The sequence below is a fragment of the Tympanuchus pallidicinctus genome, unplaced genomic scaffold, assembly GCF_026119805.1.
Source record: "Tympanuchus pallidicinctus isolate F22 unplaced genomic scaffold, pur_lepc_1.0 scaffold8, whole genome shotgun sequence".
Taxonomy (NCBI): domain Eukaryota; kingdom Metazoa; phylum Chordata; class Aves; order Galliformes; family Phasianidae; genus Tympanuchus; species Tympanuchus pallidicinctus.
This window is the reverse complement of record NW_026294802.1, coordinates 10,266,254-10,292,101: the sequence shown is the minus strand read 5'-3', so window position 1 is coordinate 10,292,101 and position 25,848 is coordinate 10,266,254. Positions and strand designations below refer to the sequence as shown.

At 41.1% G+C, this 25,848-nt stretch overlaps 2 protein-coding genes across 5 annotated transcripts in view; one reads left to right on the top strand and one right to left on the bottom strand.

Annotated features, from left to right (window-relative positions):
- Positions 1 to 400, bottom strand: part of WASHC4 (WASH complex subunit 4) — a 38,222-nt gene extending 37,822 nt beyond the window's left edge. For all 4 annotated transcript variants that reach the window (XM_052668587.1, XM_052668589.1, XM_052668588.1 and 1 more), the window contains exon 1: positions 261 to 400. In XM_052668587.1, the coding sequence (XP_052524547.1) occupies positions 261 to 321 (61 nt within the window). In that variant the 5' untranslated portion in view covers positions 322 to 400. The remainder of the gene's footprint in view (positions 1 to 260) is intronic.
- A 3,944-nt stretch (positions 401 to 4,344) lies between these two features.
- ALDH1L2 (aldehyde dehydrogenase 1 family member L2) overlaps positions 4,345 to 25,848 on the top strand; it is a 32,942-nt gene continuing 11,438 nt past the window's right edge. Inside the window, exons 1-11 of the mRNA XM_052667327.1 lie at positions 4,345 to 4,365; positions 7,804 to 8,136; positions 14,100 to 14,241; positions 16,416 to 16,650; positions 19,613 to 19,778; positions 20,427 to 20,528; positions 21,275 to 21,364; positions 22,319 to 22,453; positions 22,805 to 22,930; positions 24,411 to 24,502; positions 25,274 to 25,421. Of these exons, the coding sequence (XP_052523287.1) occupies positions 4,360 to 4,365; positions 7,804 to 8,136; positions 14,100 to 14,241; positions 16,416 to 16,650; positions 19,613 to 19,778; positions 20,427 to 20,528; positions 21,275 to 21,364; positions 22,319 to 22,453; positions 22,805 to 22,930; positions 24,411 to 24,502; positions 25,274 to 25,421 (1,575 nt within the window). The 5' untranslated portion in view covers positions 4,345 to 4,359. The remainder of the gene's footprint in view (positions 4,366 to 7,803; positions 8,137 to 14,099; positions 14,242 to 16,415; positions 16,651 to 19,612; positions 19,779 to 20,426; positions 20,529 to 21,274; positions 21,365 to 22,318; positions 22,454 to 22,804; positions 22,931 to 24,410; positions 24,503 to 25,273; positions 25,422 to 25,848) is intronic.

The window sequence follows — 25,848 nt, the reverse complement described above, 5'->3', positions numbered from 1 at the left end:
CGAGCACGGAGCAGGGCCCGCTCTGAACGCGGCGAGCAGAAGGCAGGAACCGGGATGAAGGCAGGAACCGGGATGGGGGCCGGTCCCGCTCAGCTCCCACGGCTGCTTCCTCCTCTTCCTCACTGCCCGCCTCTCGCGATAGGGGCTGGTAGGGGTCTCCTCAGCCCGCTCAGCCCGCAGCCCCATTCCGTCCTCGTGCGCACACACACACACGCTCCCGCCCTGCCCCAGCCCGGCCCTTCCGCCTCCCGCGTGCTCACTCTGCGAGCCGTCGTCGAGGCGGTCGAACTCCCACTCCGGGGACAGGGTCTCCAGCGCCATGGCAGCGCCGCGCCCGCCTCCCCTGACTCAGGCGCACGGGACTTCCTGCCCCGCTCCGCGCCGCACTCTGGGAAATGGAGGCGGAGGGCGGGGGGGAAACCGGGACTCCGGGAGGAGGCGGGGTGGTGGAGGGGTGGGCGGTGGCGTCAGTGTCAGCCCGGCCTCGCTCCATTCGGGACGCTGGAAATGTCAGTTAGAGGACAAAAGAACTAAAAGCGCTTAGCGTTTTTTACTTTTACTTCTTTTTTACTTCGCAGGGGAAGTGCCACTAGGGCCGCTTGCGGTGCCCGCAGCGACGACTTTACGTCAGCACAGTCTGTGCTATCAGCAGAAACGGAAATGGCTCTGAAGAGCGATGTGGGAGCATCAGCAATTTCATGGGGCTGAGAGCAACAGAAATAGCAGCTCCACGGAGAGATGGATCAGTAACTGCAGATCGTCCATTAAAGCCAGCTCTGTAATGCAGCCGGTCTAAAAATAGCAGTGCTGCACTTGTTTTCTGGAGACAAGCAATGCGTCCTTTGCCATATCGATTAATTTTAGAGGGAACTAAGATCTGGCTGGTGTGCTTGCTCTTGTCGGTGAGTTTTTAGCTCATTACAGCACATTTCAAGAGACCAGCCGTTGGAAATATCCAAACAATTTATCAGGCCGGTATCTCTGACCAAGCAGATTTTATTTGCGATTGCAGTGGCAGACCTCCTGCACGCAGGAGAGCATGCAGAAAACAGCGTTATGTCTTTTATGCCCTATTACTCAACGCTTATCTCTTTCTCCCCTGGCTCCTCATTGGCTGAGTACTTCAGGTTCACAATCTTCCTGATGCTCAACTAAACACACAGATACTGGCGAACCATAGATTTTTGCTCGCTAAGTAAATCTCGCTAATTAGTTAACTTCTCACATTTGCTCATTCAACATTTGGTCATTGTTTCTGGACATCTGCTCGTCCTTGCATGGAGATAAGCTTGGAAGGAGGATGGGGGGAGTATCTTGATGTCTGCCTGTTCCATCCCAGCCTACCCACAGAGCAAGGCAATCCAGCCTTGTGTGGAGGCCCTGGCTTCTTTGATGTTTGTGAAGTCTGTTTTTCTTTTGCTGAGGATCTCTTATCCAAGCAGAACAGCCCCACAATATGCTTTCTAGTCCATAATACTATACCTATACAATTTGGAACATTTAGAAACTATTGCACTTTTGTGAGCAAGAAGTAATCACACAATTCAGCAACTGTATTTCTAAAGTGTGTTACTAACATATATGCTATTCCTACTTTTTTCACATCAGCTATTTCTAAGGACAAGTTACAAAATACAAGCGTATTGTGCTCTACTTCTTTAGATCAATTCCCCCTTTTTAATATCTAACGCAGAAACAACATTCCACTCCTACACAGCCTAGACCTGGGAAAGAAGAGATCAAAACCAATTTTTTGAGAAATCATATGAAAAATGTTCAGAGTATCTTCTTTTTTTAACTTTATTCTTTTTTTTTTCAGTTCTGATTAATATTGCAAATGACACCAAATTGGGAGGAAGCGTTGATCTGCCTGAGAGTAGGAAGGCCCTACCCAGGCATCTGAGCAGGCTGGATCAATGGGCTGAGGCCAATTGTATGGGCTTCAATAGGACTAAGTGCTGGGTCCTGCACTTCAGTCACAACAGCCCCATGTATCGCTACAGGCTTGGGGCAGAGTGGCTGGAAAAGCTGAGTAAAGGAAGAAGATCTGGGAGTGTTGAGGAGTTTGAATACAAGTATTAATAGGGAGCAGTTGAGGGAACTGAGGTTTTTCAGTCTTGAGAACAAGAGGCTCAGGGGAGACCTTATCTTTCTCTACAGTGACCTGAAAGGAAATTGCGGTGAGGAGGGGTTTGGCGTCATCTCCCAGGTAACACCAACAGGACTAGAGGAAGTAGCCTACAGTTTCACCAGGGAAGGCTCTGGTTGAGCATTATGAAAATTTTCTTCTTAGGAAGAGCGGTGCTGCAGTGGCACAGGCTGCTGAGGGAGGTGGTGAAGTCACCATCCCTGGAGGTGTTCCAGAACTGTGTGGATGTGGCACTGAGGGACAAGGTCAGTGGGCATGAGGGGGAGTGGTTTGGCAGTAGGACTAGATTATCTTAGAGGCTTTTCCAACCTTTGTGATTCTGTGATTCTATGATCAGAGCCCAAGGACATCTGCTCTACTCACAGTCTTCTGTGTGAGGTTGAGCTATTGAAATGGGGCTTTTAATTCCCTACTAATGTAATTGTGCAGGATGTTGGCAGCTGGCAGTGCATACATGTACCTCTGGGGACATAAGCGTCACACGAAATGAAATCACAGTTTATACTTGACTTCAAAGATCACGTTCTGTCTACAGTCATACAGATGCAGCTTTTACTGTACTCAGTAGAGCAGCATACATGCATTCAAAGGCAAGGTATGTCCTTTAGTTTTGAAAAGCAGAGCAGTAGAAAAATTTTGCTACAACCATCTACTTGTTGCGGAAACAAACTACTGTTCCTTTCTGTGGAAAACTGCACATAAATGGTTTGTCAGACTACTTTAAAAGTTTTTGTATGTTTGTTTGTTTTCGGTTTTTTGTTGGTTTGTTTTGTCTCACACAGAATCACAGAATCACCCGGGTTGGAAGGGACCTCAAGGATCATGTAGTTCCAACCCCCCTGCCTAGCAGGGCCACCAAACGTACACATTCAGATCAGGTTGCCCAGGACCCCGTCCAACCTGGCCTTGAACACGTCCAAGGACGGGGCATCCACAACCTCCCTGGGCAGCCCGTTCCAGGGCCTAACCACTCTCCTTGTGAAGAACTTCCCCCTAACATCCAACCTAAATCTTTCCTCCTTCAACTTGGATCCATTTCCCCTAGTCCTGCTGTTGTCAGCCCTTCTGAAGAGTTTACTCCCCTCCTGGGTGTAGGTTCCCTTCAGGTATTGATAGGCTGCAATGAGGTCTCAGAAAAGAGTATCCTTGTACCACCTTCAGGGAATAGCTAGTGACTGAAGAAGCAGGCTAGCTATTGCAAGGCTGTGAGATCACCAACACTAAGAGCTGGTTTGTTTCTGCAGCGGCCACACTGCACCAAGATAACCATACCATAAGCCATTGCAAGACCTATTTTGATTATGGGAAAAGTAAAGTATTTGAGAATGAAAATTGTAGAACTAATGCATTTCTTAGAAAGAAGCAGGAGGCTTAATAACCCGAAAAAATCACACAAGTACGTCAGTTAAATTTTATGATGGCGTTTATGATGCAATTAGTTAAAAGACTAATCGTTTTTTTTGTGCCTTGCTAGGTGGCAGTGTGTTTGTTGCCAACACTGAGGTCAAGCCCAGCTGCTGCTATAATTTCTATTTCTTCTTACTTGGATTTTATCCTGAAGCCTGTTGTTTAAGTGAATCAAGCATAGCTCAGCCCTGATTGATAAATTTACTGTACTCAATTCTCATTGAATGGCTTTATGCCGTTTGCAGAAGTAGACATTGACAGATTTTATAAGTATCTTTTCTGACAGTCAGGTAACACTTAGGGTTTTCATGTGTGCTAGGAAATTTTTATTTATTACTGGCTTATGAGAAGTTGCTAAGATTGCTCAAGTATCTGTCGGTATCTTTAGAAATTACAGCAGTCAGAAAAATCTTTAGACTTTGTTTAGCACAGACATTCTTGGAAGTCTGAATATTATTTCAAGAGGTTGAGAATGGATTCATTTATTTTGAACAGACTAGAGGGAGATTAAAAACCAAAATACAGGAGAATTAGCTTGGTACTATGATTGTTTTATTTATGCAGTGGCTAGTTGTCTATAAATTGGTAAAACAACACAGGCTTGACTGTGTGAGGTACTGAACTCTTTTTTCCTTTGAAACACAGAACCACAGAGTAGTCATCCAGGTTGGAAGGGACCCAAGAGGATCACAAAGTCCAACTCCCGGTTCTACCAATACAGTTACGTGGCATTTTTCACAGAATTTTTATGACCTTTGGTAGCTTCATGGAAACCTTATGGTAGCTTCGTGGAAACCTTAACAATGCAAGTAGGAGCCTTTTTTTTTTTTTTTTTTAATGGTGAAATGCATTCAGAGAAACTGCTTCTAGTGTATGCAGGCACATCTTCAGCAAGATTAGTATAATTGTAATTACTTACAGGAGAAGGAATGTGGCTTGCTGGATCTGCAGGAATCCAGCTATGCTGTACATTCCTCATCTGTGGAACACTTAATGCTAAATTCTATGAATATCTTAAGTAAAATATAGTTTTTATGGCCGGATTCCCAGAAAATATTTACTATCTGAGCCTTGCTCTTTACAACTGTGATCCACAAAGATAATACTTATTCAAAAGTAGTTTCTAGCTTATTGTATGGAATTTGAGAGACCTCTGATAATATGTACGAGTAAGGCATCTGAACATGACAATTCTTTCTACTGCTTAAATCAGTAAAATAATTCCCTTTCTTCTCCTAATATATGCTCTGTTTTGTTACTCTGGAAACATGAAATGTTAAGCGTTTGGTTTTAAGGGGTTGTCTATGTGACAGAAAATCTGTATTAGTAAACTGTGAAAACCTCACTGGAAACCACATGAGTTTCTAACCTGAGATTTAATTTAAGGTTGAAATGGGGGGAAAAAAATTAAATCAAGTTTTGTATATAAATGTTGCAGAGAGAGAAGAAGAAATAGAAGCTTCCTGTGTTGTTGAGTGGCAAAACAAGAAAAGTTGTTGCTGTACAAAATTTGAGTAGAAACTTGTCATGCAATTAACATAGTTAGGGAATAACCAATACACAACCTCAATTTATTTTTTTAATCACTTAGTGTTTCAAGCTGGATGAATTGTAAAGTACTCCTGAGGAATGTGAGTCTGAACTATGACCAAATGTTTCTTCATTATGAAAAGCCTCATCAAGGCTGATTTTCAACTACAAAAAGCCTGTTCAAAGCTAGTTTAGCCAATTACTGACCCCCAGGGTATGATTTTCAAAAGAAAATAAATTCTGGAAGATTGAGCAGCTTCCCAGGCAGTTCAGTACGTGTGTATACTCAATGTACTGTGGAACACAGCCTTCTGCAATGGTCTTGCCAATTCTTGATTATATCTTTAAAGACACTCTCAAAGCAGAGTAACTTCTGCATGATAGAAATCATATTATGCTCATCTGGATTTGGTTTAACAGCTGCTGTGTGCATTTCTGCACATACAAGCACGTTTTGCTTTGTAAGTGCGCTGTTGAACAAACAAGTTTAACTTAGGAATAATATTTGTGTGTCACGTTTTTATACATATCACTCTTTTTGTTTGTGCCCCTTGCTGACATATTTCTCTAGAAAAGTAGGTAATGGAAATAATTGGGTTAGGGGGGATGACCATGCTGGAAATCTTACTGAGGATAATAGCAATTTTTTTCAAAGTTAAATTTTGGCTTTAAGAACCAGGAAGCAGAACTGGAAGAAATCAAGAGAAGAAAACTCAGTGTTTAAAATGTGTTCCAAATCAATTGCAAAAATCTACAACTGGTACCATCAGAGCTAGGATCCTTCCCTAGATTAACAAGAAACTGATAATTTGCAAGCTACTATTGCTCATTCTGAGACAGGACAATGTAGTCATTTTCCAGGTGACAAAACAAAATCCTTGTGAATTGGCTATGAATGTTTATACTGATCTCTGAAATTCTACATGGTCAATTTACTAAGCAGGTTTTAAAAGCTCTGGTGTTTGAGTTAATCAGCTCTGATCACAAGAAAGAAGCAGATGGTATGCAGATACCATCCTTGTATGTGATTTCAAATCTTCTTCTCCCTGTCTTTTCCCTTTTCCCTCTTCATTACTACAAAATCTAAAGTAGGTCTTGAACCCTACTGCCGTGCTATTCTTTATACTGTGATTCCACGGGACACCTTCTCCAGTGATTTTTCCTTTTTGTCACCCAACATTTTAATAGTTCGTGGAATAAAGCCTTGGTAAATGGAGATATAGGCTCAGTGGGTTTGGCACTGTGTTTTGGAGATCAAGATGTGCCAACTAATTAAGGTCCTAGTGTATTCTGCATGAATTGTTGTATTTGCGCTGTGGGGGTGTAAGGAATAGAGCCGTAAGTCATTACAAATTGCTTATCTAAGAATACAAGGTATTTTGCCGTAAGGCTACATGTCAGCTGCTAAATGCCAGGTGAATGGTTGGAGAAGATTTGGGACCATGAACCAAGATCTGGAATCACATAAACGTTGGTAGTGTTTGAATCCAGTTCCAAACTTTGCAGTATGGAAGTGTTTTTCATGCCAGCGTTTACAGTAAAAGTTCTTTACACTCTGTTGTTTGGAATTTGCATAACTTGTTCTAGACTTACTGCACACCATTCTTTTTAACCCTTGGGCCACAGATACTAGAAAAGGAATCACTTGTATAAGCACGTTCCTCCTTATAGTGGGACTTTTTGATGAATTCTGCTAGTTTAGCCAGTTCAGTTTTCAATACCTCAGAAGAACTTAATTCCTTCAGTTGACTGTCCCATCATCTAGTAAGTCACCATGTACTCTGAATGAAGGCATCAAGTGGTGTTCCTCATGGGTCTATACTAGGAGCAGTCCTGCTTAATATCTTTATTGATGATCTTAATGAGGGGATTGAGTGCACACTAAATTTGCAGATGACGACAAGCTGGGAGGAAGTGTTGATCTGCTTGAGGGTAGGAAGGCCTACAGAGGGATCTGGGCAGGCTGGATCAACGGTCTGAGGCCAATTGTATGGGCTTCAACAGAACCAAACGTCAAGTCCTGCACTTTGGTCACAACAGCCCCATGCATTGCTACAGGCTTGGGGCAGAGGAAAAGGGTCTGGGGGTGTTAGTGGACAGCTGGCTGAACATGAGCCAGCAGTGTGCCCAGGTGGCCAAGGCAGCCAATGGCATCCTGGCTTGTAGCAGAAAGAAGCAGTGCAGCCAGCAGGAGCGGGGAAGTGATCATTCCCATGTACTCAGCACTGGTGAGGTTGCATCTCGAGTGCTGTGTTCAGTTCTGGGCCCCTCACTACAAGAAAGACATTGAGACCCTGGAATGTGAAAAGGGCAAGAAAGCTGTAAGGGATCTGGAGCACAAGTGTAATGGGGAGCAGCTGAGGGAACTGGGGTTGTTCCGTCTGGAGAAGAGAAGCTCAGGGCAGACCTTATCTCTCTCTACAAAAACCTGAGATTGTGGTGAGGCAGGGGTCAGCCTCTTCTCCCTGGTCACAGTATTAGGATAAGAGGAAATGGCCTCAAGTTTCACCAGGGGAGGATCAGGCTGAATATTAGGAAAAATTTCTTCTCAGAAAGAGTAGTGCTGCAATGGCACAGGCTGCCCGGGGGGGTGGTGGAGTCACCATCCCCGGTTGTGTTCAAGAACCGTGTGGATGTGGTTAGTGAGCACGGTGGGGATGGGCTGAAGGTAGGACTACATGATCTTACAGGGTGTCTTCCTACCTTAACGATTCCAGGATTCTACCCGCAACAAGAAGTTATTACGGCTTGAGAACGACACGGATCCCCTCGCCTCCCCGCAGGGCCCAGCACGGCGCTACCCCCCGGCGGCTTCCCGCTGCTGCCCGGGCAGTGGCGGCAAGCGCGGGGCTGTCCCTCGGCCTCCACGTCGCGCCCCGGGCGGGGCCGCGCCGCCGCGGCGGAGCCGCAGGATCTGGTCGGTCGCCATCGGCGCGGGTTGCGTCAGACGAGGCGCTGCGCCGGGTGGGCACGCCGCTCGCCCGACCGCGCACCGCAAGATGTTACGGGCAGCCCCGCGCCTGTTGCGGACCTTCTGCACGAGCTCCGCGGTGAGCGGGGCGCTAAACGTCGACGGACGGGGCCGGGCCGAACCGAGCCGAGGCGGGCGGGGGTCGGGGGGGGATTGTAAGGCGCGTACGGGCGCGGGGAGGGCGAGAGGTTTCTTGAGGCACCGGAGCAGCATCCTGCCCGGCCCGCGGTCATCAAATGGGCGTCGCGGGGATGCGGCTGGAAGGAGCCGGTGGGCCCCGGGCCCGGCCTGGCGGGGGCCTGTGGATGCCGTCTCCCCCCGGGTGTGGAGCTGCTCCCGAGCCCGTCTGGCTCTGCCTCACAGCCTGAGTGCCTCCGCGGCCAATGCATCAGATTTTTGCAGTTCCGAGCACTTGTTCCGAGCTGTTATCTTTTTCCTCTTCCGTATATAGACCGTACAAGTGTCTTGAAGTGCCCTGCCCGATCCGCATTGTCCAGATGCTTGGGTCTGGCAAGCTGAGGCTGGGAGAATGCTTCTGCTTTCCTAAAGAGCACTGTGTTATGCTGGCTCAGTTTAGTGCAAGGAACTAATGCCAAGGGCTTTGCATGGAAAGGTCAGAATAAAGAGATTGAACACGAAATGCAGTCAGCGGGACCAACAGATAAGAATAAATAACTGCTGTGAGCCCACAGATGTCTAATGGGAGGGAGGAAGACCCAATGCTTGGATTCTATTTGGAGGCACTGGAATTTAGCACAAATCCTGACACAACACTGCTTTTCAAAGGAGGCACAATTTAAAATTCATCTTTGAAAAGATGCAGCATATTGAAATATTTACTAGCTTTGCTACATCCTTGTAGAGAATAAATAAAATATTGCAGTGTTCTTAGTAGCTTCACAGTCAGAGTAGCAGTTATTAAGCATTCACCTTCAATAAATTTGATTAGAAATTGATAACTCATTACAGTTAAGACCTATGTATATGCCCATGTATGAGAAGCAGCAACAGAAAATGATTTTTAACTATGAAATAAATATTCTTATCAGCAAAAGTTTTGTAGCATTAGAAAGGAAAGAAGAATGTGTAACTTTTGGACTTGACTCCCTTGTTAGGAAGAACAGTTTGACAGAATATCACAGAATCACAGAATGGCCAGGGTTGGAAGGGGCCTCAAGGATCGTGAATCTCCAACCCCCCTGCCACAGGCAGGGCCACCAACCTCCACATTGAATATCAGACCAGGCTGCCCAGGTCCCCATCCAACCTGGCCTTGAACACCTCCAGGGATGGGGCATCCACAACCTCTCTGGGCAGCCTGTTCTAGCACCTCACCACTCACTCTGTAAAGAACTTCCTCCTACTTAAATCTTCCCTCCCTCAATTTAAAGCCATTTCCCCTTGTCCTACTGTTACTATCTTTTCAAAGAGTTGAGAGTAGTCACTAGATTTTGTTTGGCTGCTTCTCTATGCAGTGTTGAACTCAAAACCAACAGAGTTACAGTAGAGTGAGCAGCAGCTTATCTTTTGAGAGCACTGTCATATTAACCTCGTTATCCTGTGACTGCTTAACTAACAAGAGAAAGACCAGATCTCTGCAAACCGTCTGGGCTCCATTGTTTCTTGTAAGTAGGAACTGGGCATCCTTGCAGGAACAAAACAAGAAGTGCACTGCGATTATACATGACCATTAATTTTCCCATGAAAAGGAGTGTCTGTTGATGAATATCATATATCCACAGTGAGCCAGGCAACTGCAAACAAAATCCAATGTAACTCTTAACATTGCTGACAAAAACAGTGATAAGTTTGTTCTTTGGATGTGCCAGTGATAATGCTCCCGTACCCGTCCATCACTTTATTCAATAGCATTGTTTTGATGTTCTTTAAAGACCTCCTTTCTACAGCTTTATGCTGAGTGGTACTGATGGTGTCCTGCCGCAGATATGCCATTTCCATAAGAAAGAAAACACTAACATTTTTTTATTTCCATGTAATTTTGTACTACTTTCCATTTTAACTGGGTGTTTTGTTCATACCTAATTCTTCAAAAAGGATTTCCCACTTTCACTGGTCTGACTCATCTTAGGTAGAAATTCTTGAGGAGAGTTTCCAAAATAAGATAGGATCGGGCTCTTAGATTTTTTTGCAGTGAATCAATTGTCATTTTTCAAATAAGACAAAAAATGAAGGACTGAATTTGTGGTCTAAACTTGCAAGTCCTTCCACATACGGGATTTCTCCCACAGAACCCAACAGACTTGTGAGTTTGGCTCCTGCTTTCTGCTGATGACAAAGCATGTGTTATGGTGAGAGAAGCAAACTGCCACATCTAAGCCAGGTGCTAGTAACAGTCACACAGTACCCATGTACCACTTGTTGGAGAAGTAACTGAAGCATCAACAGTTGAAAGATCCATTCTGCAATTGAATTAGGTCTCCATCTGAGTAGCTTTCTATGCACATGAGACACCAGAGTTGATTTCTTGCCAGGCTGATCTTTTTGTGCAATGCCATTAAGAAATGGAACTTTCTGAGCCCATCTGCATTCTTAACTCCTCAGTCCTTCATAGAACATAGTCCTCTCTTTACTTCTTATCATTTGCTGACTCAGCTCCACAATTAATGTGAATTAAGCTAGTATGACTTACTTAACGTAAGGAAAAGATATTGATTTACAGCAACTCGTGATTTGGAACTGGAACCGATACAGAGTGCCATGTAATATGATAGCCAGACTTCTTCACAGAGGAACATGAACCAAGAGTCAAGTTTAGCATTATGCTATGAGGGAATACAAGAAAAACTGTTCAGAGCAGAAGCTTTGGAGCAAGATAAACAGCAATGCTATATGTAACACTTTGTGAATAAGAGGAGAGAAAGTAGCTCTTAAAGCGATGGTAAATTTGGACTGTAAATTTCAAAGAAGATTGCTGAATATCAAAAAAGCAATAGAGTAGAGTACAGCAGCAAGTACTTGAAAAGTAATTTAGAATGGAGGTTGGATAAATCTGTAAAAGCAATTGTATTACATGATCACTTGTGATGGCATAGGACTGGATTTTAACTAAGCAGAACACTTTCAGTCTTGTGTTCTTTCTGAGAGATGTTAACAGAAGGACGAGAGTAGAAGTAACTCATATCTGGACTATCTTCAGTATTTCTTCATTGTACTGGTTGGGTTCCCACTTTAAATTGGCTCTGTACAGAGATCAAAGGATTTCCATGCCAAGCATGTTCAGTGAGCCAGCACATTTATCTTTCCCCATGTATTTCCCCTGGTATACTTAAAATAATTAAACAATTACGAAAATCTGATGACTGATTTTGATAAGGCAGCAGTGTTTTTGCTGTGAAAGTAAAAATATTGTCATAAAAACACTGGTTATACAATCTACTTGTATCCACTGAGCCTTACTAGATTAAATTCACAGCAGGGACTTGTCTTTACTAATGTCTTCGAGATAGTGGATGTATTTTAAGCATAACTAGCAACAGTGCAGCATTGGTTAGGAGCACCAGTATCACTGGTCTTGCAAAGGATTTCCACCATCCAGCCGTAAAAATCTAATCTTGCAGCAGCCCAAGTTATGTTCACCTTTGCAATTATTTAGTACTGCTTCGATTGCAAGCAAGCTGACTAATGCTGTAATACAGAGAAGTTTGGCCATGGAGCTTCGTTCTGATAGAAAATACTGCCTTTGGACAAATAGTTATTGCCTACTGCTTTACATAAAAACAGTATGCATAAAATAACAAGCTTGCTTCAGCGTTCCTGTAGTGGAACCTTCTATTTTGTAATGCTCTTTCTCTGAGGCCATCTGCAGAACTAAAACTAAAGCTTGAAAACATCAAGATTCATCCACAGTATTTCAACTGTGAAATGAATTGTGATGAAATGGACTGTGGTTTTGAGTAATCTGTTTCTCAGGACATTTGTCATATGATCTGATGGGCAGTCCAGACTGTTTAGCATTCAGTCAATAACCCATTTTGTCAAGGATCCTCATGTCCCAGACTCCATAAGAAAGGGAAGAGAGGAAGGAGAAGAAAAATGTGTGTCAACATACAGCACAAATACCAGTGGTTAAAATATTCAGTGCTTTGATTCACAGAATCATGAATTTCCAACCCCCCTGCCACATGCAGGGCCACCAACCTCCCCATTTAATACTAGACCAGGATGCCCAGGGCCCCATCCAACCTGGCCTTGAACTCCTCTAGGGATGGGGCAGCCACAACCTCTCTGGGCAGCCTGTGCCAGCACCTCGCCACTCTCTCTGTAAAGAACTTCCCCCTGACATCCAACCTAAATCCCTCAAGTTAAAGCCATTTCTCCTTGTCCTGCTGTTATCTGTCCTTTCAAAATGTTGATGAAGAGTTGATAGTTGGTTCCTATTTACCCTTCTGAGCTTGTGGCATCCAGTGTGTCATTCAGGAAAAAATGGCAGTTGAAGTCCATTTGGCAAAGATGAAAGTTAGGACGAAGGTGAGGATGTGGATTTATATTCCACCTTTCATTCAGGGGCCTCCCAAGAAGTCTGAGTCTTTAATAGTCTGGGTCTGGAAGAAGTTTCTGTCCGATTCAGCTTTGGGGAAGGCAAGCTTTTTTGTTTATGTGAACCTTTCCTTCGTTGCTAGGTCTGTTTATTTTTTAAAGGTTGAAAAATGCAAAGGAAGTGCTTGCAGGGACAATCCCACTCTCTGCTCATTCTCGTACCCTGCTGGACCTGCATTAGGGCTCATGGCAGTGCAATGAACTAGATCTGTGAATCAGTTAAGAATTAGGCGTGTTTTGTTAGGTCAGTGTCCACCTATCTCAGTACTCTCAGGAAGACTTCTTCAGGAAGGAAGCGAGGAGGCATATGTGAGGAGGATTGTAGGATTGTGGACGTGGCACTGAGGGAGGCACTGAGGCTTAGTGATGGGATTTCATAGGTCAGATGTTGGTATTCGTAGGTACATATTGGACTTGAATCTGGAAGGCCTTTTCCAATCTGGATGATTTTGTGGTTCTACAAGATCTTGGGTTATTTGAAGAGCATCCCAGTGTACTTGTAGTGTTCACAGTAAAATTCTATTAATCTTGGAGCAGTTTCAAAGTTGGAGCAGTTTCACTGAATCTGGGCCATTTCTCCCTGCCTTTCCTGTTCATACAAGTACTACATCCTGCCCAGAAAACATACGCTGTGCTCCAGCTGGCATGTTTTCCTGGAAGGAAAAAAGGAAATCAGAACGTCCTCAAAGCTGGTATTCTGCAGAAGACTGCTCTTCAGATTTTGAGGAGTCTAAGGGAGTTAGTACTTTTCTCAGGGTTTGAGAGCTTAAGTAAAGCAGCAGTAAGTGATTTTCTGATATCATGTAGTGTCATTATTCTCACTCCCCTAAAAATCAAAAGGTGGGGCAGCTATTGGCATCTGCTCAGTCTGAAGAAGCTTGAAAGCTTGTATCCACTGAACTTAGAAGCAAACACAGAAGGCTGGGAAAGTCCAGCAAGGGCACTGAGTAGCAGTGTTCCCTTGTAGGAAGATTGAATAAATGATCACTACCTTTAACTTGGTAGGAAAAACATGAGCTTGTCTTCTTTGTGTATCCATGTTAACAACAAATTATACGCCACCATTTAATTAAAGGGATTTAGAGGCATGCTCCAGGCACCAATGTTATGCCAAGAGAAAATGTTTTTAATGTTTTCAAAAATATTGTTTCATTTAATATCATATCTTATGTCCAGGAGTAAGATAATGGAGCCTGTTACACCTCTTGTAGCAAGCAGTGAGTCTGTCTAATGAAAATTATGGGAAACCAATATACATAAACGTAGTATCTGCTGATACTTTATGCTCAGTGTGGTCTCACAGAACTACACATTGCCTATTGCTTATCTAAAAAACTGATTGCTTTTCCTTCAAATGAAAAAAGATTATTTCACTTTAAATTAAAAATAATGCTGAAAGAGCAAAAGAGAAACATAAATACTATAAAACAGCAACATAAATACTATATATCCTATAACATGGTTTATTTTAATTCTTTTGATCAGGCATACCAGCATAAGCTAAAGCTAGCCCTTATAGGTCAAAGCATTTTTGGACAAGAGGTTTATAACAAGCTGAGGAAAGAGGGCCATAAAGTTGTGGGAGTTTTCACAGTGCCTGACAAGAATGGACAAGCTGATCCTTTGGGTAAGTGTACTTAATCTAAATGCTGACATTACAGGCATACAGAACTTGCCTTGCTCTGTCTGCATGGGAGTGACTTACATATGCATGTATTACATATATTGCCTTTGATACATTGGGTTCAGCACAAGAACTATGCTTAAATGAATACACAAGTCCCAGAGCTGGTTTAACACTTTGTTAATTAGTGAGCATTTAAAAATTGTTTCTAGCTGTGCAGGGCCATATGCTACGATATTTTCTTTTAAAATAAATTAATCTGGGTACCTTATTTGAATGTCTACCTAGAAGTACCATCCTGAACTAGATCTGTATCTTAATAATAATCAAAATATGTAGAAGTAGGTTTGAGGGACAGTCCATTAGTCTTGATGAGCTCCTGACTTCACAGGATGTATTAGCAAATAGCTGCTGGGCCTGCACACAAGCACAAATGTCTGTCACCTGTTCCATGGTGCTGCCTGGGACACTCAAGTCTTGGAGCCAAGCCTGTTTATTCTTGGCTTTCTGCTCTTTCTGACAAGTTTGTATGCAGCAATATACCTGCAGAACCTATTTATCTTCCATTTAGACTAAGGAAAACTCACTGGAAAGAGTAAAAGAGGCTTTGCTCTTCTTTTTTACATTGTCAAGATTTTGGAAACTTTCTAAGAGATATTCAAAATTGAACTCATACAGCGGAAAATAGCGTGGTGAAGAAGCTGCTTTGTAGCCATTATCTGAATTGTAACTTTCTCTTATTTTTCAGTGCCACAAAAATGGTGAGTTAATAGGATTAACAAGTGCCAAAGAAGAACTTACCTGTATGAATTAACAGAAATTAAAACTACATTCCATGACCTGTCTCAAGTGTCTCTTTTTTTTGATCTGTTCGGGTCCTGACATGTTTTTATAGAATGAGGGAAGAATCAAACGTAGATTTTTCTTACTTGTTCTGTGGCATTCCCAACAGCTCTCAAGTTTGTTGCATTCTGTGACCTCATTGAAAGAGTTATCATACACTGGAAAAATTATAGGAGATATTTATTGGTTTAGAAAAAGACGATGTGTCTGTCCAGCTCTGGAAGCATACCGTAACAGTTGGTTGCATTATAGAAACTATTATTATACAGTTTTTATACTAGCAGATGTAACTCAACAAATCTTTGGCTCATTTCCATCACGACCATTTTAATTGAGCTGTAGAATGTTTGCTGCTTTCCTAAGACTTCTTTCTTTTTTTTTTACTCTCTGATGATCCAAACAACTTAAGTCGCAAGTGAAATTTTTTAGTGTTTCTATATCCTCAGTCAGCTATGATTTTTATTTCTAAAAGCAATTCCAGTGCATGCTAGCTTGCAAAGCACTGTGTGGAATGATACTTCAGTAAGTATTTACTTAGGAACTATGTTAATAGGCTAATGATGTTTCAGGTCAAACTCAAAATTCAATTCTAGAAATGAAAAAGAGGAAGGAAATCCAAAAAGTGTTTAGAAATAGGAGTTAAATTAAGTGAATTTTCTGTATTCCCTTTTCTTCCTATTACAGATTCAGCTCAACAGCTGTAGAGTTTGACTCTACCGTTTTTTCTGTGATGGTTTGTTAAGCAGATGTTCAGTGGAGTTTATCAAACATCTGAAGATTCTGTTTGCAATAACGCAGTTGCTTTTTCTCACCCTTGAGCTAAATCCTTGATATAGCTGTGTCTCTCACAGATAAATGGGAGCATATCCAGAAAGCATCAGTAAACAGAATATTGAAGAAATGACTGAAGGCTTCTAGCATCTGTAATTATTTGAGCCAAATGGTAAATTGCTGCTGACACAGGCTCATATTTGTAATCAAATACAAATGTGAATGGTAAAATTAAGCTGTGCTAAACAAGTTGCAGGCAAATGTAATGACCAGACAAGAAATGAAGTGTCATTATTTAATATTCAGTGGCATTCATCACTCTTAGTAACAAGCCATGAGAGCAAAATTAAAGTTGAGAATGGCCCAAGCTATAGTAATGAGAATCAATGACATAATTAATCAAATTTATCCAAGTGTAAAGTTTTATTTAAGTAGCATACAGAACAGTAAAAAAGGGCTATCTGTAGTACATTTCACTATCTGAGTTGTCGTATAAAACTTATTTCAGTTTGAATTTTTAACACCAAATGTGAATTAAAGAAGCATATATTTTTGTCCCTCAGCACTGGCAGCAGAGAAGGATGGCACTCCTGTTTTTAAATTTCCCAGATGGAGAACTAAAGGCAAGCCTATCCAGGAAGTAATTGCAGCCTACAAATCGGTTGGAGCAGAGCTAAATGTCCTTCCATTCTGTACACAGTTCATCCCAATGGATGTCATTGACTGCCCAAAACATGGCTCAATTATTTACCATCCATCCATCCTACCACGCCACCGAGGAGCTTCTGCAATCAACTGGTAAGCTTTTGCCTGTTGTTCATCAGAACTGCAGTGTAGTTTTAATGTTTCTGTTAGGATGTTGGGCCAAATCCATTATTTTTGTAAACATTGACACAGTTCTGTTGCCTTGCAACTGCTCTGAAACAGCTTCTCCAAAGCAGCTGAGTATTTGGATCATGGACTGCACTTCATACCAGAGACTCAATATTATTTCCACCAAAAGTGCAGCTGTTGTTCCTGGAAGATCAGTGGTATGGTCTGTGGATTTGTGTATTTTACTCACACGGGTATATCATCAATATTTAGTTTCCATAGGCAGGATGATACCCTTTCAGCTAGCCCCCTTCAAACAATAGGTAACTGTCACAACAGAGCTTCGTGAAGAGTCTAAGACTTCACAGAAGGGAAAGAAAGAGATGAAAGAATCCATAAGAAGAAAAACTTTATCATCCTTTGCAATGCACAAGGCTAGATTGAAAATGTTACTTGACAGAACTAAACTACAGTAACGAGCACAGTGGATTCTGATGTAGCTTTCCTATGTCAAAAGAAATGTCCATATCATTATGTTTAAATTCAAAGAGAAATTGCCTCAATATATTTAAAAAAAAAGACTCTTGCAGGTGTCATGATGATTATCTAAAAAATTAATGCTGTAAATTCAAAGCAAAAGCATGTTTTGTTTTTTGAATAATGACCCACAGTGAAAAAAAAAAAGCTAAGCTGAAGTACTTGAAAAGAGTACTTGAATGGAGAGTAAAGGAGACCATTAGAGATGCAAGGAAATCCTTCAGAAAGTGGCATTTCTGTCCAAAGAAGTAAAATAAGAAAGAGCACCAAATCTGTAAAACATACAAAGGGCCAGCTTTTAAGGCACAAAATTGAATAACAACCATTTTCTCAAATGTGCTAAAGGTGGGAGGTACGTAGAGTTATGTAGGTGTTTGATATAAAAAGGTGCTAAGCAAAAAGTATGGCATAGCAGAAGACATATATTGGTATTCTAAGTGAAGGAGCTTAAGGTGTTACTACAATACGTAGGTGAGTAAATTAAGATCCAGAAAACAGGAGGTAAAATTTGAAGTTAAAAAGACATAAGGTAATGATACATAAGAGGAAAAAAGCTGACTTTGTATAAGCAGTAAAATCTAAGTTGTTGTTCAGAAAACAGACCATGGGAAGGATCTTAGTGCATGAAGGAAGTAGAAATGCCTCAGAAAAATCTTGGTATAGACCAACTTCTGCATGATGGCAGATAAATCTAAGAGTCTTCAAAGTGTAAAACAGATCACTGGGAAGGAAATATGTCAGCAGTATAAAAATTCGTGAAAGACATGGGAAGGTGAATAGAGAGCGATTGCTCATTTTTTCTTAATCAAAGTGAGGAGGCAGCCAACAAAGAGATCAGATGGTAGGATTTGAATAAATAAAGTCTCCTTTCAGTCAGTTATTAACCTGTGGAACTGTTCATCTAGAGAGAGAGGTCAAGAAAGAAGTTTTCTTGGAGAAAGGGTTCATTAAGATCTGTTCCACAGGAAGGTGTAGATACAGACATACCAACTATCTTTCAGTAAGTTCCTGAGGTAAAAATTTCTGGAATCAGGAATGTATCCCAGTGGTCTATCACCAAGTCTTGCCCTGTTTTGCATGTTCATTCTGTAAGCATATGCTTTTGCCCTTTGCAGATAAAGGCTGTTCTTGTAAGACCTTTTAACTATGCTAGAATTTAACTTTAGTTTGGCCTTTTCTGATGACTCTCATGTTTCAGCCTTACACCCCTTGCTCTTGTTACAGTTTTTTCCATCTGTTATGGCCGCAGCCCATGAGCTGTGGCAGACCCTTTTCCCACACAAACACCATGACTGAGAAAACCAGTGGGAACGAGGCATGTCTAAGAGGCATCTGTTACAGGCAAGGGTCCTGAATCTCTGAGGGTTCTTCACTCCATTCTTTACAGCCTCTTCCAGCTGCTGCCACTTTGTTATCAGCAGCCATCTGCTTGGAGGGAGCTTGGAGATGGTGCACAGAAGAAGGAGTTCTCAGGAGTTCTCATCCTGTTGTCTGCTCAGCATCAGAGATGTTTTTTCACAGTACTTTCTTCTCTGCCAGAACAATACTGAGGACATGCATTAGTGTGATCATTCTGTATTTCCAGAGAATATAAAACATATGAGATGCTGCTTCAGTTTGTGGAGGATCTGTTATCTGTTTCACTTTTATTTGAACTACAAACTCCCCCAACTGTCTTCAGAGTTTGCCCCTCTTTCTACACAAATGCATGCTCCCTTAAGCACTTTGACTTTCCATCATTCTGAAGTACCTGCATCTCCAAGGGACAAGTGGAAAATCTATCTGGCTGGATTCCCCTTCAAGTTCAGAAACAAATCCTGAGTTTATGTAAATTAGTATAGATCTGCTGTATAACTAGTGCTATGTTCATGCAGACCAGCTGAGAATCTGACTGGATATAAATTCCCCCGATGGTTTTTCCTTAAAAAGTTGTGTATTAGTATTTTGCTAAGTGTCCACCATTTTCCACTGTTGGTTTAGCTCTTTTTCAGCTGTGAGACAAGTGTGCTTCTCTTGCTGACCTACAGATAAGCTGTGAAGCTTAGCTAATTACAATAAACAATTAGGAATTATTTAGACTGTTTAGATGCTTCCATCTTTCAAACACACACAGCTATTGCACACTTTCTGCTCTATACATTTAAGCCACTGATAATGCATTTTAAGTAGCACAATGACTGTGATGGGCACTCTGGATTCAGCTGCAGCCTTTCTTATGTCACTTTGTGAAAAATATATATACAGTATCAAAGCTCTGGGTACTTGACTATGAAATGAGCAATGAAACCGGTGATAAAGACAGTTGGGATCTTCAATCTGCATAAAGCAAATGAATGTGTAACACATACATGGATATCCTTGGCTGCTTTCACATTTTCTCTATTTACTGTAAGGCTTCTTTCACCTCCAGGACTTTAATTCAAGGAGATAAGAAAGCAGGATTTACAATTTTTTGGGCTGATGATGGTTTGGACACTGGACCAATACTTCTGCAGCGAGAATGTGATGTTGGCCAAAATGATACTGTGGATGATCTGTATAACCGGTTTCTCTTCCCAGAAGGAGTAAAGGCTATGGTATGTTTACCTGTACTAAACATTTTATAAGAAAAGAATAGCATCTGCTGGAGTTTGAAACGACAAAAAAAAAAAAAAAAAAAGGAAATATGGACTAGATGGTTACATTTGGGGAGAGAGATTGAGGTGCTCAGATGAATTCTAAACTTCACAGGAACTCTAAACTTCAGAGGAACTCTATTGCTTTACAGCAGCTGAGGAGGTGGCCTCAGAATATTTGTTGCTGACAGTGGGCAGAGCATATCCTGTTTTTGCAGAAGACAAGAGTTCAGGTTTGTCCTGAGTGTATAGAAATAATTTTCTTTGCAGAAAGAAAAGGGAAAGAGATGAATGCAAAGGAATGCAAAGGTACAGAGCCACATTCTGTCCTTACCTATACTCTGGTCCTGCTTAATTCCGGCAGCTGCTGTATGTGTGGTGACTAGGTACTCCCATCATATTCTGAGGCTATTTCTTTTGTCACAGAAGTTTCTCAAGAATATATGTACATTAACCAGTGCCACAGTGGTCCCCTAGATTTTGGAAGACCTGGGTTCTGAAAATAAACCATTTCCTCTTGTGGATGAAAATTTTCTTCTGTCAGCCATGAGCGTGACTGAGGACAAAAGGAGAACCAAGCTGATGTTAAATCTGTTCCTTTTTACTTAGGTGGAAGCTGTACATCTAATTGCTGATGGTAAGGCGCCTCGTATACCTCAGCCAAAAGAAGGGGCAACATATGAAGGGATCCAGAAAAAGGAAAATGCAGAGGTACTGTTAAGTAACATTGTGATACGTGCCAATTACTAGAAGAAGTTGTTGCTAATTCAGACTGCAATAGCAGTGACTTGAAATGAATGTACGTTTTAACTCAGTTGTTTCTTCCCCTCCTATTTCTGGGACAAATCCATGAAGACTCAGGTTAAGTTCATATTGTCAGCCAGCAGTTACGTATGTTTAAAAACTTGATCTACTTGGGATCATCTGCACGTAGCTAGATGGCTGTTGTGCCTTCTGTGGGTACTTAAGTTACCATACTGTGAAATATAACACTGAACGGGGATAAAACTGTCCTAGCATGTTTGCCAATAGTCTATGCTGTTTTCTTTACCAGAAATGGGTTGGAAGTTAGGAAGTGGAAACACACACTTTTTACATTTATACTATGCTTATTAAATTTGTTAATCATAATATTATTTATGAGTCAATGAATACCTAGTACCAAGAGTTATGTTACCAGTATTTTAGTATGAGAAGGAGAATCTGTGGACAGATAAAAACTGCACAGAGCAGAGAAGTGTTAAGATCATCCCATATGATAGGAAGAGCATCCCATTTAATAGATCTTTGATAATCAGCCACGTAGAGATCACTGATCTTCCTATATTAGATCAGACCCTTTCTGTGTTCCTAACAGCTGAAAGAAAGCGAGGGAAAAATTTGTGAAGTGGTAAACATTAATAACTTGATTTGTAACTAAAGAGAGAAGAGTTAGCTGGTATGTCATGATTTCCTAGATCTCCTGGGATCAACCTGCAGCAGCTTTGCACAACTGGATCCGAGGGCATGATAAAGTACCTGGAGCATGGGCAACAATAAATGACCAGGTATGCTCTGTAAATTCCACACCCAATTTGTGGCTGTTTTCTCTTATAAAAGCTATGAGTGTGTGCATGCAGGTGAATTAATATGTGAATTACACTGGAGGAGCTCATTTGATAACTGTATATAGCTAATTTTTTTAAATCATAATTTAATTAAAAGATAAGAACAGTATATAAAAAAATACATGGTATGAAGCAGTAAATAACAAGGCTAGAACCGCAGTCATTTTAGGAAGCAGATAAGCATTACAGTGCAATGAAACCCATAATGAAAGGGCACCGCCACCATGTAACAGAAAAATGAAACACTGTGAGTAACAGAAATAGCAAAGGAAGGGTTTTCTAAAAGAAATTCGGGCCTGGGAATACAAAAATCACTTGCAGAAATAAATATGCCTAATTTTATCTCTGAACGGCTATTTCCTTTTGATGTTTTAAGACCATTATGCATATGATCCACATTTTACTTGCATAAAATATTTTAAAAATCACATTTCCTGGCTCTGACATCCTAATTTTTTTTACTTAAAAATTAGCCATCTATGGGTAGATTGTCCCAAAAGCCTGGTTCTGCACTGGTGTCCAGGGACTGATGATGCTTTGAGAGCCCAGAAAAAGCAAAAGAGCCCAAGTTCAGCAGCGCCAGCCTGGAGGCAGATCTGGACTCCAACACTTAAGTCTGGCTTCTGCTGTTCATATACTGTTTTATACTGTCAAATGTTCCTTCCCTTTTTGCACTGGTTTAGTCATGCACAATGTTAAAGCTAAGCAGCTTTGCAGGTTTAGGCAGCTTGCGAAGTTTTACATGTCCCGGGTTGTAAAGATACAGAAATTACATTGTAACATGGTTTGCACCTTTGTATTACTTTGTATTGTATCAGTTTCCAAACAATGTCAGTTATTTGGTTTTTAAAACTTGTTTAGAATCTATGTACTTTTAATTCCCTTTACTTTTAGATGGTTACTTTTTATGGTTCATCATTACTTGATGCTTCAGTGCCTGCTGGACAAGAGCTGGCAATAAGAGGTGCTTCAAGACCTGGACTTGTAACCAAGAATGGTCTAGTCATTTTTGGTAATGATGGGAAGATGGTAAGTGCTCCATCTGACAAACATGAGTATGGATGGAATAAATTAGCAAGAAGTGCAGGTAGTGTGGAATTGTGAGGTTGTACAAATCCAGCTGCAAATGGTAGCTGTTTTGTTTGACATTTACCAGTGCACCACCATCCTATAGATAGGATATCCGTGTTTTGCTTCACACTCAATATATTCATTTTCAGTAAGGATTAAAAATGTATTAGTATAGAGGATAATCTGAAGGACAAGTAGGAATGTCCTGTTTTATATTATATATATCATATCAGCTTTCCTGCAAGGCACACATTTTACTATTTGTGACCATACTGATGCATACAAGCTCATATCCCCCTCAATTTTCAGGTATTAGTGAGAAATCTGCAGTTTCAGGATGGAAAAATGATCCCTGCTTCTAAATACTTCTCTGCTGATGAAACAACTACCCTGGAACTTACAGAAGAGGAGAAGAAGATGGCAGAAGATATTAAGGTAATTCAACAAACTGCTTAAGTTGAATATTACTTCAGATGAAAACATCACTTCATTCTCATGAGTGGCATATCGTTTATTTAACCATGCAGATTGTCTTTGAAAAAATATTGTATGAGTCTTCAGTTAGTAAAATTAATTTGAATGGATTTAAGAGTTCTCAATAAGCTTAGACGTATCCTTATCAAATTTTATTTCATATGCAAGTGATACAAAAACAGTGATCACAGAGGCAGTTATGGTAAATGTTTATGAATGATGAAGGTGGGAGCAAGGGAAGAGTCAGGAGAAACTAAGAGATCTTTATCTCAAAAAATGAAGTTATGTCACAACAGTGAGTCTACTGAAAACAGCCTTGAACTGTGATGTCATTCACTTGCATGCTGTCAAAAGTGGTTCTTGTGGACAAGATCCAGGGAGTCTTGAAACAGCAGTCTGAAAGAGAAAAGCAGCGATTTTCTCCCTGTGCCTTTGTTACTTTAGCTATTAGTAAGCTGGCTGGTAGTTGCTCCAATAGTTTTGTTCTGCCCTGATGTCCAGGGACTGGTGCTACTTAGAGAGCCCAGAAAGAGCTCAGAGATCTAGCTGGTAGAGGGAATGCAGCAGTAGGGCAGCTGGAGCAAAAGGTCGCCAAGGCCAGAGAGGCACCTTGCTGCTCTCTTCTGTAATCTGCCCCTTGGTAATGAGTGTCATGTGCTTAACTCAAAGCCACGTTGGTCAGTAATTTAGGTTTTGTGCCAGAGCAACCAAATCATAGATATCTTCCCTTCTCCTAACTCTGCTACAGTCAGTAACTTTTGACACAAGCCAGGCAGCTTGATGCGCTCATGTTTTAAGCTGCTGCTCCAACATTACCTTGAACTTGCTTGCCAGCAACTGAAGTGCTGAAGGATTGACTGACTAAAACAACAGCTAAAAGAAATATGAACTCTTTAGTTCAAGACATGAACTGCTAACTCTGAAACCTAATTATACTTAATTGATATGTCTCTCTGCCAGTTATTTCAGCTTGTGTGTTAGCAGGGATGTCCATTGAATGCATGCAGGTTAAACTACTTCTCAACTTTGCCCAGGTGCCAGAAATTCCATCCATCCTGTCACAACGTTCTCCAGGCTGCTCCCACCTCTGCTGACAGCATATTCCATAATGCAGTGAGAAGTTATTGTTAATATTGTTAATATTGTTCATAAAGATCTTAAAAATGGGCCTGTACATTTTTAGCATTGTAGCATTTAGGTTCCTTGCCTGATTAGGTGAAATTATCATGGCTGAAATAATCATTTTTTATATAATTTTGCTGGAGATTTTATTGGCTAATGTGAGGCCTGCATTTCCAGATCCTCTTAAGATAGTTTTCTGTTTTAGGATCTTTAGAAATAATGCATTCACAGGCATGAATATCTTAGAAAATATTGTGTGATAAATACTTCAAGTAGAGGATTGTTAATTATTGCTTCCACAATTTTTATATATTATTAGGCTATCTGGAAAGGAATTTTGAGCAATGTTCCTGTAATAGAAGATTCCACAGACTTCTTCAAATCTGGAGCATCCTCTATGCATGTTGTCAGGTATAAAACTAATCTAAACAAGGAAATTATGAAGCAAAAGTTAATGGGAACAATATTGTCACAGTGCTTTTAAGTCAGGGTGGATAATATTAAAAAAAAACTAAAAATCCAGTGTCTTTTCCAGTACTTGAAATGTTGATTTTTCTACCTTTGAAAATGTGATGGGGCTCTGTTCCCAAAACTAGGACTTACTGGTCTTTCTATTCAAGCGAAGTTCCCCTTAGCATCAGGAACAGCAGCCTCACAGGGAAGCATGGTGGTGCCCAAACCTGTCTGCATGTAGTAACAAGTATCTCAGGGGGGCTGATTGAGAAGCTGAGCAAAGAACTCCCCAGAGGGAGAGAGGAGCCATTCATAGAAGTAGTTCAACCCATGCATACAATTGCACAGAATTTAATGGGTCACCTCAGTTAACTTCTTTTTGCAAGTCAGATATCCTAGGCCATAATATAAGATTAGCATATCATTGTTTTTTTGTTGTTTTTTTAATTAATGTATTATTGTCCTAAAATACCAGTCTCATAGAGCTCTAAACTGCCTCTGTGTATGGGTTAGGGTCATCTCATATGCAGTTTTGTCTATCAATATATGCTATTTATCATTTATTTACAAATGTTTATCAGAAAGTATTCTCAGAGAAACAGATACACGTATATTCAAATGCACACAAACTGGTGCCCAGTTTTGACCTCTTTCCACCTTCCAATGGCTTGTTTATCTGAATAATTCTTCCATTTGTAATTTAACTTATTCTTTCTTTAAAATCCTCAGAATGCTAGAAGAGATCAAACAGAAATACAGCGGGCTTCAGCTTCAGAATGAAGATGTGTATATGGCCACTAAGTTTGCAGACTTTATTCAAATGGCTGTCAGAAAACTCAGAGGAGAGGACGGAGAAGAAGAGTTGGTCGTTGATTATGTAAGACCTTTTATTTTCCCTTCCCTGGTTATTCTTTATTTGTGGGTTGTTGTTTCTTTGGGTTTTTTTTGGAAGAGGAATAGACACTGGATTGCTTGATGCAATGAGGAAAGCAACTGTTTCGTCATGCAAACTCTCCTTTGTAACTTTTGTTTTTCAAGTTTTACATATTGGCATTTTGAATTGGAAGTACGTATGTAAAGTCATGTACAGTGTTATGGTGTTCTAGAAACTGTGAGATCTAGAATAGAGTGGCTTGCACATGGGCAGATACTCCTACTGCCCCTGCACTCTCCTACCAGAACGCCTCAGTCACAGTGGTTCCAGGCCTTCTGTCCTGAGGCACAATGTGCCAGACTCACTCCTAAGAAAAGAGAAGATTATGTGTTTTATGAAGTGATTAAGCAAGTCAGAATTTCTTGAATTT